The 21,746-nt window shown below is 35.6% G+C and overlaps 2 protein-coding genes across 3 annotated transcripts; one reads left to right on the top strand and one right to left on the bottom strand.

Moving 5' to 3' along the window:
- Positions 1–2,668: 2,668 nt before the first annotated feature.
- On the bottom strand, positions 2,669–13,513 carry LOC141436704 (HEAT repeat-containing protein 6). The gene is made up of 16 exons (XM_074099727.1): positions 13,207–13,513; positions 12,872–13,120; positions 12,514–12,777; positions 12,140–12,349; positions 11,784–12,068; positions 11,466–11,677; positions 10,869–11,098; positions 10,167–10,480; positions 9,768–9,975; positions 8,574–8,737; positions 7,739–7,861; positions 6,939–7,063; positions 6,466–6,553; positions 5,703–5,927; positions 4,283–4,498; positions 2,669–4,080 (listed from the first exon to the last, which is right to left on the bottom strand). Exons 1-16 carry the CDS (start codon positions 13,357–13,359, stop codon positions 3,823–3,825), a joined length of 3,324 nt encoding a protein of 1,107 aa, XP_073955828.1. The 5' UTR covers positions 13,360–13,513; the 3' UTR covers positions 2,669–3,822.
- Positions 13,514–13,559: 46 nt separating this feature from the next.
- LOC141436705 (uncharacterized) lies at positions 13,560–21,663 on the top strand. 2 transcript variants are annotated; one of them, XM_074099728.1, is made up of 16 exons: positions 13,560–14,051; positions 15,029–15,255; positions 15,400–15,462; positions 15,537–15,751; positions 15,831–16,110; positions 16,182–16,312; positions 16,465–16,752; positions 16,946–17,082; positions 17,188–17,236; positions 17,468–17,560; positions 18,040–18,078; positions 18,197–18,241; positions 18,854–19,012; positions 19,206–19,394; positions 20,861–21,035; positions 21,286–21,663. In XM_074099728.1, the coding sequence occupies exons 1-16, from the start codon at positions 13,703–13,705 to the stop codon at positions 21,478–21,480; spliced, it is 2,634 nt and encodes an 877-aa protein (XP_073955829.1). In that variant the 5' UTR covers positions 13,560–13,702; the 3' UTR covers positions 21,481–21,663. The 2 variants fall into 2 exon arrangements, with proteins under 2 accessions (XP_073955829.1, XP_073955830.1); XM_074099729.1 differs by lacking the exon at positions 18,854–19,012.
- Positions 21,664–21,746: the final 83 nt, after the last annotated feature.

The raw sequence follows: 21,746 nt of genomic DNA, 5'->3' as shown, positions 1-21,746 counted from the left end.
ATTTTTTTCAAATTTTCTACCCACCGGTTTAGATTTTAGAAGGGGGGGGGCTCGATTCTAATGAAAATTTTGCACTTTAAAGTTGAATATTTCGCAACTAAATCAAAAAATCGTCTTAGCAACCCCCTAATGATTTTAAAATACCTATCCAACGATACCCCACACTGTGGGGTTGAATGAGAAAAAAAAAATACTCCCACTTCACGTCTGTACCCTATATATATTTTTTTTATTGTACCATTTTGTCGGCATAGTTTTCATATATATCCGTGAAAAATTACAGCTTTCTAGCATTGATAATAGTCCCTGAGCAAAGCCGCGGACGGACGGACAGACAGACAGACAGACATGGCGAAACTATAAGGGTTATGTTTTGCCATTTTGGCTACGGAACCCTAAAAACGGTGGCGTCAATGTTAAGCAGCGGTTTGGTCGCACCTTAAATGTATTCAATTAAATACGCAAACATATTTTTGATTTCATTTTACCGGTGAAATTCAAGTGGCTTTATGTTCTTTTGAGTAGTATATAATAGGTAGGTAAGTACTTATGAAAATTCTTGCACACGGTGTTAAAATACGTTGTTTGTAACTCGTTAAAATTAAAGCGGAGTATATTGTGCGATATTGTTTTTGATAACTCGAACTCTTAATTTTTCCACTGTCTGACCCCCGGCTAGGGTCAATTGGTTACCATTCTATTATTAGGTAGGTACCTACGCCATCTAAGAGACTCAATACCTACATACAATTAAATTTATAAATGATTAGCTGTTGTCAGCGACTTCGTTTGCAAATAATTTGTGTGTCCTGTGGGGGCTATAAAATTATCCGGGAATAGATAAAACTATCCTATGTCCTTTCCAGGATCTCATACTGTATTCATACCGAACTCCAATGAAGTCGATTTAGCCGTTCAAGCGTGAACAGACACACAGATTACTTTCACATTTGTATTATTAGGTAAGTATTATGGATATAAATTATTTTTAAAAAACTATACCTTGTTTAGTTTCTTGCCGGATTCTTTCTCAACAGAGGTTTTTCCAAAACGGTGAAAGAATTTTGGACAGTAGGTACTTACTTAGCCTAAACTTTAGGCCCTAAAGCAAATAAAGATACGTATATATATATATATTGCCATGAATTGATTATCTTTATATATATATAAAACTCTTTCCTCCTCGGCGAACATGTGCAGCGGCGCACTGTTGTCTGCTGTAAGTAGGTAATTACCAATAGAGTCATTTAAGCAAATATTATATATGTATTTACCTACTTAGATGACTCTATCCTGATATGCGCGATGCTTTTCCTAATTACACTCGTAGGAAGGACCTAATTACTGAAATAATTACGTGGGCGATACGACATACCGCACCCAAAGGAATATTTACTATTACTTTATGTTATGATATGACGCAATATTGACTAGCCAGCCAGAATAATGGGCAATAACGAATAGTTGGGAATACGGTATTTGACAACTCCTGATTTTGCCATATCTTAATATTATTATGAAAATATAGATATACAGATAGTGTTTAGCGAAGAGAAAATTTAAATCGGTTGAAAATTGGATTTATAGTGATTTTTTGAAAAATCTATATACCTGTCTCTTTCTCAAACGCTTTTCTCTATGCAGCAAGTATGGCAATACTGGCGTGTGACGTCACATGCCAGTATGTCTTTCTCAGTCTAATCTTGAATTTCAAACCTTTGTAACTTTGTTATTTGTAAAGGTAGCTTAAAAATTGTTTTTCTATTCGATAACAGGCATTGTGTAGTTTTAATTTATAAAACATATACAAAATAGTCAAATACCGTATTACCTACCTATCATGATTCGTGATAATATCGATGTCTGACAAATATTTAGATGAGTGAAATGCAAGGTAATGAGGAATTTAAATCTTCAATTGACTGCGATTTAAATCGAATTGCAGCCGTGCATGAAAAACGTGCAGCTTACGAAAATTTATGCTAATTTGGGTAACTTATTGAAAGAACACGATTGTTTTGAATGATATCAATATCGTATTGCTACGCACTTGCGTCAATGCTCGAGAGACTAGTGATAGTCGTTAAAATCCCTCCCGGAAACGTTATAATTAATTTTATAATAAGTATGTCTTTCTTTATTCCGCACATTACTTATATACCTACCTATATATGGGATTGACCCTTTTATCTCTATATTTAGATACCGTGCGTCAATGCCCCTGCTGCACGGCACAATTAGTTGGGTATAACCGGATATTATCAACGGTGACTTTCACACTATGCTGATAACATTACAATATATCATAAATAAAATCTGGATTCAGCTAGATCCCCAATAACACACGAATTTCAGTTGTTTACGTTAACTCGATCTGTTAACAAGTGAACTGAAAATAGTTTTTTTATCATCGAACTGCGCACTGAATTCGTTCGTGTCATCATCATCAGCCGGAAGACATCCACTGCTGAACAAAGGCCTCCTCCCTAGAACGCTACAATGAAGTAGAACGACAACTCGCCACTTGCATCCACCGGTTGCCCGCAACTCTTACGATGTCGTCAGTCCACCTAGTGGGAGGCCTACCAACGCTTCGTGTATGAAATAAAAAATTAAGTACCTTATTTATGAACTTTAAAATTATAAATGTGAAAGTTTCCGAGTATGTATGTGTTTGTTACTCCTTCATGATAAAACGGCTGGACAGATTTGGATAAAATTTGGTATGAAGATAGCTGGACATTTGGAAAAACATATAGGCTACTTTTTGTACCCATAGTCCCACGGAATCGAGATAAAATCTAGAAATCTCATCCGCTGGATAGGTATAGTGTCATGAAATTTAGCAGTGTTGTTTATTAATACAATGATTTATTGTCATGATCATGATCACGATGTCATTTTTTGGAATTCCAGGGAATTCAGTAAAATCTAGGAGTTTCAACTTAACCGCTCGATCTAATGATTTATGCGTACGAAGCCGCGGGTAAACACTAGTGAGGTTTATACTAAAACTCATTTTAATTTTTAAAATGTTTATTTGTAAACGGACAATAAAATACAAAAACGAACTTGGTACAATTAAATAAGAAATTAAATATAAAAAGCGTTGCATTTAATTTAAGAAATAGTACATTTTATTTCTTGTCACCTACCATTCGGACTCTTACAATATGAATATTTAAATTTATGGTTTTATAATAGGTATAACAAAATAAATACTCACTTATTTATCATTCTGAGATGAGGCATGTGCTCTGTAGTAGTGGGTCACATACGTGTTATTTTTGATTACCGTTAACCATAAGGGAAAATTCAACAGGTCAAATGAAGTTAATTTCTTCAAGATTCTAGTGGCCTGACTCTCACTGTTTAAAAAATAATCAAGAATTAACACAAATCATTACGTGCTATAAAACAAAGCAAAGCTTCTTAATTTATGACGTTTTTTTAAGTCCTTAAAAGTGTTTTTTATTCACGCATGTTTAGCAGATGAAGGTTATTTTAGAAGACTTATTTGAAATTGAATTTAATGTGTAGGAAGGAGTAAGCATAAAATTAAAATTTGTATCCTTTTCCGATACATATGGTCTCATCATTCGTAACACGTTGTAATCTTATCTAAAATATACCCACACAGACGTGGCCTATTATGTTAGAACATGCAAAATAAATAGACAATTGTACGTGACACCAAATAAGGCCCAAAGGGCCATGCTTTCAGTTCCTTTGAATACACGGAACATCACATTTTGCTGTTATCATTGTTTTTCAAAACATAGACAAATGGTTCTAAGTTGTTTTATTTCCTGTATGAGGGCCTCACATATCCCAAATGAAAATGTCCTGTAAAATGCTCAACGACTGAGATTGCGTATCATTAGCAGCTGTCAAATCTACTGTCACATACTTGGCAGCCTCTAGAATCTTCAGGCACGATGTATTCTCTGGGGGAAGCTTGTGACATAACTGAGCAAGCAGAGACTTGGCGCAGTCGCAATGGAAAACTAGAGGGTCCAAGATCTCGGTTAAATCGGATTCCTTTAGCTGGCAGCACAGGTGGGCTAGAGTTACGCTCAACTGAAACAAAATGTTATCGTTAAATGCTAATATTGGTTGAGATAGCGTTCCTTTATCGTTAATCTATATCAAACAAATGACTTGCAGATTTTTTACTTTATTAATTATATAGGAATGAAAGAACGGATCTATGGAGATAGTGAACTATTGACAATAACTTAAAATTTTAAGGGGATAATTCATTTTGTATGACATATCTAACCTGTTCAATAAGATTATCCTTATGCTTGTACTCTGTGAAGTCATCCACGTTAGCGGCATTTTCCATGGCCGCCAGCACTCCTCGCCACACAAGAGAATAATGCTCCCCGTACTGAGTTCTCAACGACGGTGCCCGTAAAGCCACCGCAGCGTTGATCCGCACTTTCAGATTCTTACACTCGCGCGTCAGAGTGCAGAGGTTTGAGAACACTTGACTCTGGAATTGAAGTAATGTTGAGGTTACATTTTAGTACGCTATGGTACAATCGAAGAGTTACGAGTATCATGCATTTAGGATGATTCTTGAAACAGTCGATTTACACAGTCCGGAGAGAAAAAGTATCCGTAGAATTACAGCTTAAAGGAATTAAATACGCATTTTTGTCATAACTTTACCACGCACATAAACTCTGGCGCGTCCATTTGGTATTTTCTGAACAAATCGACTCAAAAAGAACAAGCTATGATGGATTGAAATCCAGTATCGTACTGAGTTGAATAGTTAAAATATTAAGCGATTCGAAAGAAAAAAAATAGCTCATGTACTTATGTCAGTTTTTTCAAAACATATTTTTTCTCAATCCCTTGGCTTTTTGAGCAGAGAAATAATATTTCTTCCCCAAGGTATTTTTTAAAGAAATTGTAATATTTATTTAAGTAAGTAAGATTTATTTCAAATTGTAATACCTTGTCGACTTTATCATTCCCGAGCCGTTTTTTGTCATTCCTATATTTTTTTCTCACTCCCTACATACAAAGTACCTAGTATATTTGTGTTATAAATTGACCAAAAGTAATGCCTATTCCATAAATAGATCTGTAATAAAATAAAATATCATATTTTATTTTAGGTATGTAACTGAATCAAAACTAGTAAAAATAAAAAGCGCCAGAGAAATTAGATGAATAATCCGATTATCACGAATGACCCTTAAAACATACAACAACGGAGTATTGATCTTACTAAGTAGAGCAGCAAATTATCTTTAGATTGTATCGCGTAGGTTTGGTAGAAAAAGGCAGAAGAATTTTTTTATTCAATATTATTTCGATGTAGGCACATAGTAGGGTTATGAATATTATATATTATGACAAACTGTGTAAATGTTTACTTTGTTCCTTTATTAGCAATACAAGCTTACATTAAAATTTTACTACCATTGCTTTCAAATAAATACGTTCTTTACATAAAAACGAAAACAAAGGTAGCAACGTAACTCTGTTCATCGACAGTCAAGACAATCTTGGAAGCGTAGAAATCATCACAATGAACTAAAATTTAAATGACAAATAAATTTACAAGTTTGTATATAATTGTGGTAGTTTCATAAAAAAAACATGTCACTGGGTAAAAGTAAATCCAGTAAAGCGACATATTCCCGGTCCGATAAAAAAAAATATCGCAGAATTTTAAATCTTACCTGCCAGCCACTGAAACAGGTGAACAAGTCATCATTTCTCATAGCATTGCCCAGCGCATAACAGGCGTTCCAGCGAACCTTCATGTTGCTCACTTTGCACGCGCAATCTAGAAGCTTCCCTATCGCTTCCTCGCACAATGTTTTTAGCTGGGGATCACGTTTCAGGTTGTCTTGCTTTATTAGACGCAGTATGTTGCCAAGTCCGCGCATTGCGCTCATTTTAACCTGCAGAATAGTAAAACAATAAGTTTTAACTGATTCACGGTAAATTGGACACAACTTTCTAGGGGAATATCGTAAGCTCAAAAGAAATCAGGCGTTCATCCGTACTAAAATAATTAAAAAAATAATTCACCAATAATAAATCACCAATATCTCGGAAACACATAATTTCTCGACAGGGTACCACATACATGACCTTTTTTGTCGCAAATGTGTTCATTATTTCTTTAAAAGGATTGTATTAAATAATCAGTTACTTTATTTACTAAGAAGAGTTCGAAAATTTGGTCCACGTAAAAAAATAGTTAATTCATCGTTAACATTGAAAGAGTATTCTCAAATAATTTACCGATTACGGACACTTTTTACTCTACGAACTAACTTTACAGTAAAAAGGTTTCATATAACCAATTTTCTTAGTTGTAGCCGAAAATATATTAAATCAGGTATTGAATCGACATAATTTCTAAACGTTAATACCAATTGGAAACATTCGTATTTCAGGTCATTGTTTAGCTTAGCTTAGCAGCACGTGTCGAACCTTATCGTTATCGCCGGCGCAACGCACGCTGACCTCCAGCAAACGCACTAGGAGTCGGTCGTCGATGTCATCTATCTCTGGATCATCTCTGTAAGCACAGCCCTTACTTTAACAACCGGTTTATTTTCAACTAGACAACTTCACATCAGTTAGAATACACTGTATGCTTTGACTTAATAATATTGACATAAAGTTGAAAATTAATAGCGCTATCGAAGTAGACATGTGTCTTTTTCAACATTCAATTTGTTTTGCTTGTAAGCTAATAGCAATATTAATCTGCAAAGTATAAACATCGGATAATAATTAGCAATGAACTTTGCTCTAAAAGCGTCTGCCTTCTTTGAAAAGATAATAAACATAGATTGTTAACATATTGCCATTTTTAATTTTATTTGGGCTAAGATACATAAATATAAACAAAAATATACGTAGTTATATCCAAGTATGCTTGTTTCAAACAAAAGTCTTACATATTCAAAACAAGCGCGTCGCTTAGGTTTCCCAAGGCCCAAGCGGCTTTTGTTCGCACCACAAGAGAAGGTTCAGCCAATGCGCGCAAAATATTCTCACCGCAGTCACTGACAAAACCAATATCCTGAAAAACAAAACATTAAATATGTACTTATTAGATCATTAATTCCTCTTTACTCTCTACACATTGGAGTACTTTTAGAAGTTAATGTAAAGACGGCTGCACGTGACCAAAACGCAATTAATTGGTATGCCAAATATATTTTTGCACAACGTCATCAAAATAGCTACAAGTCAATTGATCTTCCTGTGCTGAATTCTAATAGAAATCAATCGGAATAAGTGATGGAAACGTCAGCAACGTTATTAGACAGTTTGTAAACAAATTAATTAAAGCTGTTAGCAATTTCTAAATTAATATATTTATTATATTGATCTACGCTCAATTTTGATACGAGTAAATAATGAAGATCGATTTGTTGATTGCATTAATTTATTATTTAGTACACCTTCATCATATATTGGTTTTCAGTTAGGCAGTACGATCGGAAAAAACTACAATCAAGATAAGTGCGCCATCCTCCACGCAAGAATAAGGATTAAGGATTACTATTAAGAATAAGAATAATTTTATTGTTGAACTGTGTACAAAGGTGTTAAGTTATACATATGTAGACACAACAGTTTGTCCATTACGGACATACAATATTTATGAAACAAAAAAAAAAAACTAAAACTAATTTACATGCGCTGATAATCAGAGGGGCTACTATGAAACTGTTCACTATGGTTGGCTTACTTCTCTGAGCGTTTGGAACATGACAGTCATGGCGAGGGCTCGGACCGCGGCCGCGCGCACTGTAGCCTCCTCATCGCTGCACGAACCCACCAGTAGAGTGCAACACAGCACTTGTAGATGCCGCTAAAGGAAAAGTATTCCTTAAATTTGGCCATTTTTCAATTTGAATTTACTGAAGTTTAAATAATACCATACAATTGGCCTGTGTTGAAACAGTATAGCTAAGAAACCCTGTCAAGACCGTATACAAAACAATATTGGGTTAATTAAAAATAAATATTTTAAGTTTGTTAAGCATTGTCGTGAGGAAACCTGCACAAACCTGCGAAGCAATTCAATGGTGTGTGTGAAGTTCCCAATCCGCACTGGGCCCGCGTGGGAACTACTGCCCAAGCCCTCTCATTCTGAGGGGAGGCCTGTGCCCTGCAGTGGGACGTATATAGGCTGGGATGATGATGATGATGTTAAGCATTCAGATATAAAATACAGGAGAAATATCGCCTAAAATCTTGACCCCATAATGTTAATTACTGTAGTAAGTACTAGACTAAAATGTAACAAAACGTAGTTTACACTGGTTTTTTAAACTAATGAATGTCATAAATTGGTCAATGCCTACTAGGTACTCTTTAACTGTAGGTACTTGTTTGTAGTTAAGTATAACTAGAGAGCGGATTTGAAGAAGTATATATTCTGGGGTCCTAGTGAAAAAGGAGTTAATTCTGCAGAAGTTAAACCCCTATACACATAAAACAGAAAATAGTTGTGTAATTTCTGCAGACTTAACCCCTTTTTCACTAGGGTCCCAGTATAACGTCTCAGCCTCAATACATACCGGCAGTTCCTTGAAAGATCGCTCGCCGATGTTCGCGATGCAGTCGCACACTACCGCCTTGCATTGCGGATTGGCGTGACATTGCAGCACAGACGACAAAGGCGTTAGTAGTTTTTGCCACATGTAAACGCATTGATGCACAGGTGGCGACTCGTTTGTTAGCTCTGTAACAACATACTAATATTGTACATACTAAAAACTATAGAGATGGGTAAACAATCAGCGTTCTTACGGCGTCTTTTTCGTCATTACCGTTTCGGTAAGTATAGTTAAAAGAGATTATTGATTATTAAAACCTCAAATATCTTTGTAAAGACAGTACCAATGCTAAGTTTAGCGTGATCAAAATTCTTGCGACTTGTCCATCCGTTGTGCTTATAAAAGCAAGATGGTAATGACGTTTAACGAGCGGTTAAAACGCTCTCGAATATGATTCACCTATAAAAAACATACTGTTATTTTTTTAAACAATATGAAAACTCTCCATGTTAGCAACGCCGCTAACAGCAGAGCAGAGCAGAACTGTAAGATATTTTGGGAAATTTACTAGAGTACCTACAGTGTTTAGTCATTAATTAACTTTAAATCGCTCATTGAAAGTGGAATGAGGGCTATCGCGTATGAATTCGCCGCTAGAGGCGCTAGTGTAGCGTGAGGTCTCCGAAATGTCAAATCTCATAGTTTTTGTGTGAGTTACGCGGGTTTATTTATAATTAGAATAATTTTGTATTATATATTGCATTACCTACCTGAAATTAATTCAGGCAATTATGCGTAACGGGGCAATGAATGTCTGTGTTTTGAGACAGTTTTATCTTTCGGAAACTTTTGTCCTCCCTTTTTTTACGAACAAAACGGGAACTATGCAACACTGTGGTTGCTCGATATTTTTATGGCAGGGTTTTAAGGTGTATTAAATAGGATTTTATTCTAAACTTTGTTTTCACACCCGTAATAACAGACTTTGAAAGCCAACTTAAAAACCTCACGCAACAGTGGCGCCATCTAGAAAGACAAAAAACGATAGCCCTCATTATATAAGGCTCACTTAAATGTTCCTCCAAGACGAAAGCTTTCAAATTTAAAAGACAAAAAATCCGTCATAAATGTACTTTGCCAATTTTTTATATTTTGTTTACTTAATTCAAGAAAACAGCCATCTTTGACCCATACAATACACTGTTAGATCCATACCTAGTTTTTGTATAGCGTCCCCTATAATACTTGTAGTCTTAGCTGCTTGGAGTGTAACATCTTGGTGCTCATGTTGCAGCATTTCGTAAAGGACATCAGCTAAAAGCGTTAGATGCAAATGAATTAAATCGGGCATGTGGTGAAACGCTATAGCTGACAACACTTGGAGAGATTCTAGTATCACTGGGATAGCTGACGGCTTGCATTTCTGGAATCACAAAACATAATTTTAATAAAATGTTATTAATTGCATGTAGTATTAACGTAGTTTGTTTTAGATATATTTTTAAATCCAACTTCCGATCTTGCCACGAGTTATCATTATGACAAGGATAGACATTAACCAGTTTAGTGCTAAATAATTATTGATAGCAAACGATTGCTGATAAAATAACTTACAATTACTTCATTGTCTTTGAAAGCCCAGCCCAAATTTTTGAAACATATATCTAAAATCCAGCTCTTGAAGTAATGTGTATCTTCCTTGGTAATCTCTTCACAATTCTGTTCAACTGCAATAAACATTTCGTCGTCCGAATAACCCTCTTCAAAGTCATCACATTCTTCACTGATTGTTTTATTATCCTTAAGTTCATTACTAGGTTTGGTAGAAACAGAATCTTTTTCAATGGCTTTTAATATCTCATCCACTTTAGGGTCTACAGAGAGAACACAACCCATTGTAATAAGTGCACCAACTTGTAATGTTATGTCTGAAATTAGAATCACAAATCTTGTTCATGTGAAATTTAACATTAATAAAGTTATTGTGCACTCTTGTGCACTTGTTACCTCTCGGTAACAAGGTGTAAAAGAGTTTTTTCCTCTTTTAAAGATAGCTCGAAAACTAACAGGTTATGGGCCCAGTACAGTTTTAATGTTATAAGATTTATTATCAGCTTTTTAGAACATAATATTCTTTGCCAGGCTTGTTAAGTGTGCAGTATCAATATATACATATATTATTTAATAAAGAAAACTCTTTCTAAATTGTTTTATAGTTTATAACAATTTCTCAACTTAGAAAGAAAGAAGGAAAGAAAATACTTACATTTATTTAACTTAGGTTAATCATTGTTAGTGCTAACTTAAATCACTTACCCTTATGCACTAAAAACTTTCTAGAAGATCTAACGAGTTCACTTATGAGACCATGGTTCATTTTAAAATAAGGTGTGGCTTGCACAAGCGCCGCGCTGCACTTCAGCGCGACTAAGATAACGGCGTGACTTCGCTCACTGTCCAGTATACCAGTTAGAACTTTGTGCATGCAAGTGATAATGTAACCCAGGGATACTGAGAATGGTATGAATGATGCAGTATCCTTTTTGCTGCAATAAAAATTATCAGATAATAAATTTAAGATCATGTTAAACTATTTTGTGGAACTGCCACTGACACATTTCAGCAGTCAGTCATACAGTATTGAGTTGAGCATTCATGCAAATTGTCACTACTTTGAAAAAGAGTTGTATCTCAAATCAATATGTTAACAAAATTGTCCCTTAAAATAAGAGGATAGATTATGAGGTAAAAGCTTTTTTTAAAGTAGTGAATTATACAGGCAAGTAAGTATAGGCTTAGCAAGTTGTATTTAAATTTTTACTAATTAAGAAAATGCTTAGGTTTTTTTTAACTTCTTTCTTTACAATGAGGTAATTGTTACTTTATAAAAAGCTAAATAAATACTTTACCTACCTGACTTCAGCCTGTGTAAGATACATCCTTGATCCAGAAAGTAAAGCTAGTACAACACTGAGCACACTAGCTCTATTATTAGATGTGGGGTCAGTAACAGCACAGTAAGCTAGAGTCTTTTTTGCAGCATCAGTAGCAACCCAGTGGTCTACTTCTGGGGCATCAGGTAATAGAGCCCACCAGTATCCAAACATGTCTCGCTTTTCAGTTATCTAGAATGAAGTTTTTATTAGAAACTAAGAAATTTTACGGAACATTAAGAGATACAATTGATTTTTTTACAGTATTTATTGATGTGTCAGTTTATAGAATACTCACTTTTATCAATACAAGCAGAAGGTTTGAAGCACTTTGTCGTACTCTAGATTTCAATGCAAATAACTTGGCTTCTCTGCTGCTCTCAACATCAGAAGCATCAGAATCACTGGTAAGGACCCAGTAAGTCTTAGCTTTTTGTGGTTCTAAATAGTTCTCACTAGCTGGCTTGTATGTGGAACTACTATCAAAGTTTTCGACTTCCTTCATTAAACTTCGATCTGACACTGGTATTTCTTTCTTTAAACTTTCAATGGCATTGTTTCTTTGCTTTCTAAGTTTTTGTTTCTAAAACAAAGAATAAATTAAAACCTGGCCCACTACGAAGTACAACCCAGAAAATAGATAATATTTCTTACCTTGCCACCTTTTGGATTACGATTAGTTGTATAAGGTACCGCTGCAATAGTCTGTTGGGCTGGCATTAACTTCTCTGGTTTTGAGCCCTGCACCACCAGTCCATAGACCAAGAAATATCGCGAGATACCCATAAGTTCCGGCAATGGAACATTGATATTCTGATCATTGAAATATATTTGTGACAATACCCTTAATGCTGTTATAACAACCTTAAAAGAAAAGTTCATAAATTTTAACAAAAACAATTGATGGAGGTCTATGAATTAGCCCGAAGCAAGCCAGGCTGACCTCAATTTAAGAGATGAATTATCTGGGTTTATTTCATGAAATATAAAAACAACTAAATTAAAAATAAAAAATCAATGTCACTTACTTTACAATACTGATATTCATCTTGTGTTTTGATAGAAACATTCAATAAAAAGTTTACAATTAATTCAGAGATTTGTTCTTTTAATTCTTGACTGAAATTTGCTTGTTCAGTTCTACTTTCTTCAGCAATAAATGTCAATGAACAGAAGCATTTCAGAGCACTGAGACTGAGGTGGAGCTGGTTTTGAATATTTGCTAAGTTGCATTTACTTGTGTCAATGAAACTATTCAAAGCCCCTTGGCAGCCTATTAATTGTTCCATAAACTAGAAAAAAGTACATATTTGCAGAGTTTAAACCGATATTAATAAAAACGAGTCAATCAAGTTTCAAAATCCCATTTACTATTTTTATACAAACCTTTTGACCAGCTTGAGGGCTAATTTGTAGAACACACTGCAAACTATGCAGAATATCAGATATCACCATATTAGAGCACATTTTCAAGCACTGGATATGCCAGAACACTACCTTTTGCAAGTATTCCGAGTCAAATTGCAAATTTTGTTTGGTTAAAATACTATGTATCAAATGTGATGTTTTTGCAGCTAACACATCATCCATAGGTTTTATGTTTAAGCACAGTGCAGTTAATATGATCACAGCATCCTAAAATAATGAAATTTCATTAAATTATCAGTTAAAACAGTAAGGATTTCAGTTGTTTTGTCTTCTGCACCATATCAAATACTTACTTGTTTTCTTACAAATAACTCAGACTTATATGGTTTTGAATTAAGCTCATCAATAAGTAGGTTTATCTTTTCTCTATCGTATGGTTTTACATAAAGAAGATTGCAGAGTTCACTACTAATAATCGAAAAATTGCGAGGTGAACTTGTACCCATGTTTCGATTTTAAACTAGTTCGTTTACATATAAAGAGTGACTCATATATATTCGTCAGCACACTTTTTAAGCTTTTCATTAGGAAAAATCAATAATTCAGTTATTATTCTTGCAATTAATACTTCTATTAAATAAAACTTTTCTCAGATTGAACCACGATCACACCGAGCTATTATAATCAGTCAGAAAGTTGACAGTGACAGTAAGTGACAGCTAGCGACGTTTCGTTCTACGTTTTGTTTCTATTTTGCAATAGGTTAATATTCAATTAATTGTTAATGTTTTACTAAAAAATACAAATTTTCAAGTTCATCCGTTGCTTTCTTAACAAAAAAAAATCCAAATGAAATGTCAGTGCCAGGTTTTTGTCATTTTCTATCTCGATATTCCAAGTCACAAAAATACCATGTCGACGTTTTTTAATTTAAGAGTGCCGCTAAAGGAAACGACAGTATCACATCATCCTTGGGAAAGAAGAATAAAAGATCAATATTCAGGCAAAATAAAGACCGCCCATAACTCTGTGAACAATCCATACTACCCAGAAAAGAAGGAAAAACCTAATGATAAAGATCGGGTTAAGTTTACCGTGATTGGCAATAGAGTTACAGAGGAATTTATTTACTGTGTAAACTTGGTGAAAGGATTATATACTTACAGAAAAAAACAATTGGAACCTCCAGTTTTACGAGGTATAAAGGCAGCTATAACAACTGTACTTATCAATATAATGATTTACTACCAATTGGTAGGTATATTAAGTATACCTACCTACTTTTATACCATACCTACGTTTAAAAAAATGACGAGTAAAAGTGCCCATTGTGGCCTATTTACTGAATAAATCATTTGAATTTTGATTTTTTTGAACTTTGTAGGAGGGACGATGCAAGCCAGATTCGTTTTTTTTTATATCATAGGGGCCAAATCACCGCCGCCCATGAACACCCATACATAAGTTGAATAACGGATGCGTTGCCGGCCCTTTCAGAAAAGAGTAGTAGGTCTGTACCATCAGCCAAATAAGTGGTCTTTCAATTTTTAAACGAGTTCCTATCAAATGAATATGTCGCTAAAATGGAACGATTGGCATTACTTATTGTTTTATGACATGCAAGCGATTATCAACTTTAGGGTCATATTTGGCTGATGATGGTACATAGGTAATTACTTACTGTAATTACCAGACAACTCCCCCGCAACTGACGTATGACATTGTTTTCAGGGTTCATGTATTTAAATAATAAATAAATAAATATAACGGGACAATTAACACCAATTAACCTAGTCCCAAAGTAAGCTTAGCAAAGCTTGTGTTATGGGTACTAAGCAACGGATAAATATAATATTTAGATAGATACATACTGAAATACATATTAAACACCCAATACCCGAGAACAAACATTCGTATTTTCCATACAAATATCTGCCCCGACACGGGAATCGAGAACCCGGGACCTCAAGCTTCGTAGTCAGGTTCTCTAACCACTAGGCCATCTGGTCGTCAAAATAACGTTTAAAATAACGGTTTTTATTTTCAATTCTCAATTTCTCATAGCCTACCTATATAATATTCTCGTATTAGAAGAGCCGCACCACATTGGGCGCCAATTACAAAATGAGACGCTAAACTAAAAGTCGTACCTCACACACGTTTCAAAAATTTTAGGTGTAACAAGCGTTGAATGGCCCTTAGTGTGGAACGATTTGAAGCTACAATATGGTGGCCTGGCATATTGTTTGTCATCTCAAGTTGCAGTGTTGATTAACGATAAAATCCTTGGTGGAGAAAAGGAACTTAAAGAACTAATTGACACGAAATATACTTATCATTTAGTGTTAGATTATTGCAAGGAGAGTATCAAGCAATTTGCAAGTTATATCAATGGATCTAATGTAAGTTTTTAATCTCTGCATGATATTTATTTGTTTTTCTTTAGGTACCTACCTAAACGTATAACTTTACTAAAAGCAACTATTGTACAGGTACTTATAAGGTAAGTTTTCGATATATTCAAATATAAACAATCTTTTTTACAGAGGCCTTGTGCTTACATGCACATATCCATAAATAATAAACACATCGGAACACTGATATTTATGGTAAGCCATAATATACTTAATATACCTACTTATTTTAAATTTTACAGAAACTTAAATCGTTAACTTTTTTTTAGCTCTATACGGATCTAGCTCCGTATACATGCGAGAACTTCCTGCGTCTTTGCAAAGTAACAAAAGGCGGTTACAGTGGTACTCCAATACATCGAATTGTCAAAGATGGCTGGATACAATGCGGAGGATTTGGACTCAAAGATACGAAGTTCTACTGCGAGAACTTTATAATACCTCCTGATAGGCGAGGCGTTCTTTGTATGGCTAATGCCGGCAGGTCCATAATTTTATTAAATTTTTAACAGCAAAATAAAAATCTTCAACTCGACAGTTATAAAACCTCACACTTTTGACAGACACGTGGAGTGTTCAACGCAATTTTTCGTATTGCTACAACCGGCTCCGTGGATGCTGCATAAGTATGTGGCCTTCGGTCAACTCATAGATGGCGAATCTACTCTGCAAAAAATCGAAAAAGTTGAAACTTGGTACGAATCGCCGTTATCAAAAATTGAAATTTATCGAACAGGCATTTTAAATTTAGACTGTCAAGATATTATGATAAACAGAGGAGCCAAGGAATATATCCATTCCCACATTGAAGATCTTATTGCTCTTGGAGAGCTGTTGATTGAGGTATTCGTTTTGGTCCTTCGAACCAGATTTTTAATTAGGTATGAACAGAAAGTAATTTTGTTTCATTTTAGGAGCTGATGGCGAAAGTATTTTTAGAAATTGAGCGGCGGGAAACCGAGCGTGAATTGAAAGAAGCGGAAGCTGCAGCTGCTGAAGAAGATAAAGATGAATTAAACGTTGGTGATCTTCATGCCACTGAAAGGTGTTTACTGTTCATCTAACTAAACTAAATTTATGGTCTAATAAACTTTGAATAAACTTTAAATGCTATTCACTTCTACGAATGTGTAATTATGTGGCTTTTATATTACTGAGATACTCGTATGTATAAAGTAGTTTATTTTTACCATTTAGGTTTATGCATAAGAAACCAGAAGACGAAAAGCTGGATAAGAATGCTGACCAAAAGTCACTTAAATCGACTACTGCCAAAGGTGATCCAAGGCAGGTCGAAGCGCAACCGTCAGGGAGCGACAACAACGCCTTTGATGTGTCGGAGTACGAACCTGAAGAGTATTCCTACCAGCAAGTCACCCCGCCTGGCTCAGCGAGCATTATCGTCAAGCCTGAAAAACCGTACTACATAGAACTAACCGATGTTCCGTATCCCGGTGAAGTTAGTTCCGAATATGACTTGAAAAAGTGAGTTTACCATCGTAACTTTTCTGCATCTTATTTGAAATGAAATATGAAATGGTGTCAGCTACAATGTTTACTTAAAATTTACTTACTTTCGTGTAATATTATATAGCAGCTTGTAAAAGTACTATAACTTTTCCTTGTTTTTACATCACCGACTGAAATCAATTTCATTAATTTCTACTACTTTACTCAGGTTCCTGAAAGGCGACTACTGTCTAGAAAGTGACTTGGAAATAACAGACCCAGAGAAGTATAATGCTGTTGTACATAAATTAATAACGTACCCATCGGAAGTTTTCCACGTGTCATTGGATTCCGTCGATTCATCACGTAAATAGTAAATTAGTTGAAGCTCATTTACCTATTTTGTTAAAAGTCATAATAGAAGAGTGTAGCTCTACTGATTTTTAACTACCTTAATGCCTTTCTTTCCAGAAAGTTCGTTAGAATCTGACGAAGAACAAGAAATCCAAAGATATTTAAAGTGTGTACCTATACTTCATTGTTATACCTACTTACTAGCATTTTGTTACGGTCATAAAGCAACTATTCTTTTCGAATATACTTACTGAAGTATTGTAGGTTAGAAAGGGATAACAATTACCTAAGCTAGTGTATTTAAGGCTTTATTTAGTAGCTACCGTATACGTGTTGTAAAAATATTCACTACGTGTAGTTCTGTAACAGATGTTATAATTAGCTTAATTTCTTTTAGGATAAACACGGATCGAGTGAGCTTTGCTGGTACCATCATCCGAAATATAGCAAGAGGAGACGCTAAACACAACCTGTTTGGAAGCCCCAGAAAGTAGCTATCTATAAATGTTTTTTGTTCATAGTCTGTTCAAAAAGAAGACCCTAAGAAGTACTTAAGGGTCAGTTTACACCAAGTCGCGACGCGACGCTGCATTTTTCATTAACAGAATACGTCGTCAAATGGGTACTCGTTAACGTATCCTCCTAATAAAAAAAATGTATTAAAAATTGATAAATCCGACGGCGGCGTAAGAAACTACAAAGAAAAAAACAGACATACATACAGATCAAAAACATAACCCTCCTTTTGTTTTTTGCCACAGTCTGCTTAAAATGCAGCGTCGCCTTTAGGGGAACTGACAAATGACCTAACTGATTAACAGCAGCCGTAAATACTTAATTCGAATTCTAGAACATTATCTTTCCAAGCAGACTATGCCACATTAAAAAATAATTTAATGTAGGTAAGTAGGTACATATGTAAGTACATAATGTTACCCACTTATAATTTATTAAAATTTATTTTATCAGATCGGAACTGGTAACTGACGAAGAACTCCGAAGAGTAAGGTACAGTAACTAATATATATACATACCTCACATACTAATAACACTAATAAATATACAGACCTCAACATTCAAAATTTTATCGCAAGATATTAAAAATAACCTATTTTACTGTTACTAGAATAGCCTCAACGGATGGTCGCACCCGTGCTGAAAGCTTTGCAAAGTGAGTAAATACCAACTCTGTGCCAGGGCCGAGGAGACTGGGTAACAGAACAGTGGCTTCAAATAATTGTTTGACTTTGCGGAAGTTTTCTCCGTTCCCGCTTCTCCGCTACAAACCGTGTATCCCAGCTAAGTCTGTGCGACACAATATGTTTACATGCAAAACCCACCCTGTGGTGGAGTTTGTACTTGAAGGAGAGAAGTAAGGCACAACTACCTATCCCTAAAACTGATTTGAATGGAGTTTTCGTTGTTGTACCTACTGCTCGAAAGCAGTTAGCGAAGCATATCAGCAGGGCTACTACGAAACTCGAAAATCGAAGTTCGTGTCGTACCGTCCCTCTCACTCTCGTATTAAATAATATAAAATATAAGCGTCAGCGGGACGGTAGGTACGATACGAACTTCGATTTTCGAGTTTCGTAGTCCCAGCCGCATATACCTAAATAGGTATATACCTAAAGCAAATTCATTATGATTATGACAAATAAGCTATTTACGTATTCACCCACGAATAAGCACTAACTGCACTAGTAGGTTCGCTTTTAAATCAGAGCAACTGGCTTTGAAACGAGGAAACCTGTGTATATATTTTTTTAATATTTTTTTAAAGGAAAGTGTCAATTTCTATACCGATAGAAGAGTTTAAAGCTGTGCATAAAGAAATAAAACGGAGGCAAACGGGTTTCGTCCGCCCAGCCGACTTGGAAAAGGTCCATATCATTAATAAGACGTCTTCGTTGGAATTTGACGAAGATGGTTTAGCAGCAAGGTTGGTTTTTTTTTTATAATTAAGCCCAATAGAACTGGGAAATGATTATGCCCGCTAAGATATGAGAGATTCTCGGTTTGAGGTTAAGGCATTTTCATACTGGTCGTGTTTCGCCAAACTTTTGTTAATCTAATGTGCAAGTGGGCAAGGCGTAGGTTCCACAAATGGATAATCATCTGCTTATTTCTCTCAGAAAGGTTCGCATACACCCAGAAGTGATGGCACCATCGCCGAAGGTAAAACGACGACCCACCATGTTTGTGAGAACTCCCCCTACCCCGCTCACCTCAGAGGTGGAGGTCAAACGGCATTCCTTACTGACACGTCTCTTTGAAGAAAACCCATTTGACGACGAGGAGTTGCCTACTTTGAAGGATTACAAGTACTTACCTATATATTTGATATTTTACTTTTTCGCATTCCTTAGGCACGCATCAGGCATCAGCTCAGTTTCACTTCCGTTTAGTTGTGGTATATAAGGGGGTATGTATTATAAGACCGACAAATCATAATACCTACAGTTGAAATGTCGACGCATAACACATCGAAATTCAGAATACCGAATGTACAAAATACCGATAACCGATACACCGAAGGTCGAAATATCTATTTTTAAATGACCGAAAGTACAAATCCCGAAAATGGGGTATGTATTATAATACCGAAAAATCATATTACCTACAGTCGAAATATCGACACTTAACAAATCGAAATTCAGAATACCGAAAGTACAAAATACCGAAAGTAAAAAAAGTTTGATATGTGCGAGCGAGCGAAGCGAGCGAGCAAGACGGTTCGAGGCAAAAGCGACTTGGATAGGTTAGGTTCAGAAGGCTAAGGCGGGAGCGAAGCGGAGCGTAGCTCCCGCCTTAGCCTTCGATGTTAGGTTTTTTTTTATAGCAGCCCGGATAATATTGCTTCACAAATGATCTTTGCTGTTGAATCTTATCCAACCTACTTTCTTAGTGGCAGTTAAGTATCTTGCCTGCTATAAAAAAAACCTAACATCGAAGGCTAAGGCGGGAACTACGCTCCGCTTCGTTCCCGCCTTAGCCTTCTGAACCTAACCTATCCGAGTCGCTTCTGCTGCGAACCGTCTTGCTCGCTCGCTTCGCTCGCTCGCACAAATCTTTTCCTGCTATATTTGTTTCGTCTTTGGTATAACGGCAGTTTCGGTATTTTGATTTTCGATATATTGATTGTCGATTATTTTACTTGTAGTGATTATGACTGTTCGGCATTATGAGTTTTCGACCTTTCGAGTGTAGGTATTTTGATCTTCGGGATTGTAGTCTTCGGGTTTTAGGCTGCCGGTCAAATGTACTTTCGGGATTTCAAACTTTCGGTCATATATCCATTCGACGTTTTAATATTCGGCCTCCGTCCATAGGTCTTGTGAAATTCGGTCTTTCGTTTATCGGTATTATAATACATACCCATATAAGGAGATAACGTTACTTGTACGACAGTACTGTCGACCTAACGGCAGGGGGTTTGCACCCCTGCAAAGTGTCTGGCAATGAAGGAAGCGATTTCTAATATAATTCCGAACAAAATATAAAAAAATGAGTTTTATAGTACCTACCTACCTATGACGAAACTGAGGTGAATTTTATGACGTGATATTTTCCAAAGCGCTCAATATCCAAATGTTATAGTTGGGGATAGTTCTTACCTGCGTTAGAACTAAAGTATATGTATTTTTTAGCTTTTATACTATAACAAAGGTCTGACTGCACTGAGTGAGATCCTAGTTCATCAGAAATGTTATCTATCATAATATTTATTTATCAACTCTCCGGGACTGTTTCTTTCTATTGCAAATACATGTATAAAGTAACTTTTTAGGGCTCGCGGATCAGACGGTATACCAAAAAACATAATGCTGACGAAATCTACACACTTGGGTATAGTAAGCGAGGACCAAATGGACCATTACCGCCGTGGTTTAATGCCAGCAGAAAAAGATTCCTACGAGGAAATACTTACAAACAGGGAGCCCGGGACAAAAGGACCCCGAAAGGTATAACGAGAATATTTACTCACGCTCAAATATATACTTTAATATATATATATATATTATACGACGGCAAGGCAGGCCGAGGCGGAGATGGCGAGATGACCTGGACGCGGAATTGAGTGAATGGCCAAATATAGCTCTGGATAGGGAGATGTGGAAGTCAAGAGGAGAGGCCTTTGCCCAGCAGTGGGACACAGTTATAGGCTAAATATAATAATATAATATAATATATATATATATACGATATTCACAGATGTCATCGGGCCTCGTGAAGACTTTAGAACACACTTTTCACCCGAAAGAGTCGACTCTAAGAAGTATCGAATATGCAAGATTCAGACCTTCACTTACTGTTAGCGAATACCAGGCGAGGAACCAGAAATATAAAGAGGAATTGAAGAATACCGCCAAAAATGATGCTGACATTTCCGAAAGTATATTAAATTAAAATTAGCTATATGCGAACCCCTCTCTGAAAGATCATGGGACTTGTGTGAATCCGTTAATAGATTTTAGTCACTAGTCACTAAAAAAATATCGAGAATCAATAGAATATACCTACATGCTTTTTGACAGAAGAAATATTTTCGAAATAAATTTTTAATATTGTCTTTTAACATTACTAATAATGGTATTTTATTTCTTTTCCTAATAGTTTTTAACTAGCATCTCTTTTCCCCAACCCTTCTCAAATCATCCTCATTAGTTTTATTT

The sequence above is a fragment of the Choristoneura fumiferana genome, chromosome 17, assembly GCF_025370935.1.
Source record: "Choristoneura fumiferana chromosome 17, NRCan_CFum_1, whole genome shotgun sequence".
NCBI lineage: Eukaryota > Metazoa > Arthropoda > Insecta > Lepidoptera > Tortricidae > Choristoneura > Choristoneura fumiferana.
The sequence above is the reverse complement of the archived record's forward strand: the minus strand, read 5'-3'. Positions and strand labels throughout refer to the sequence as shown.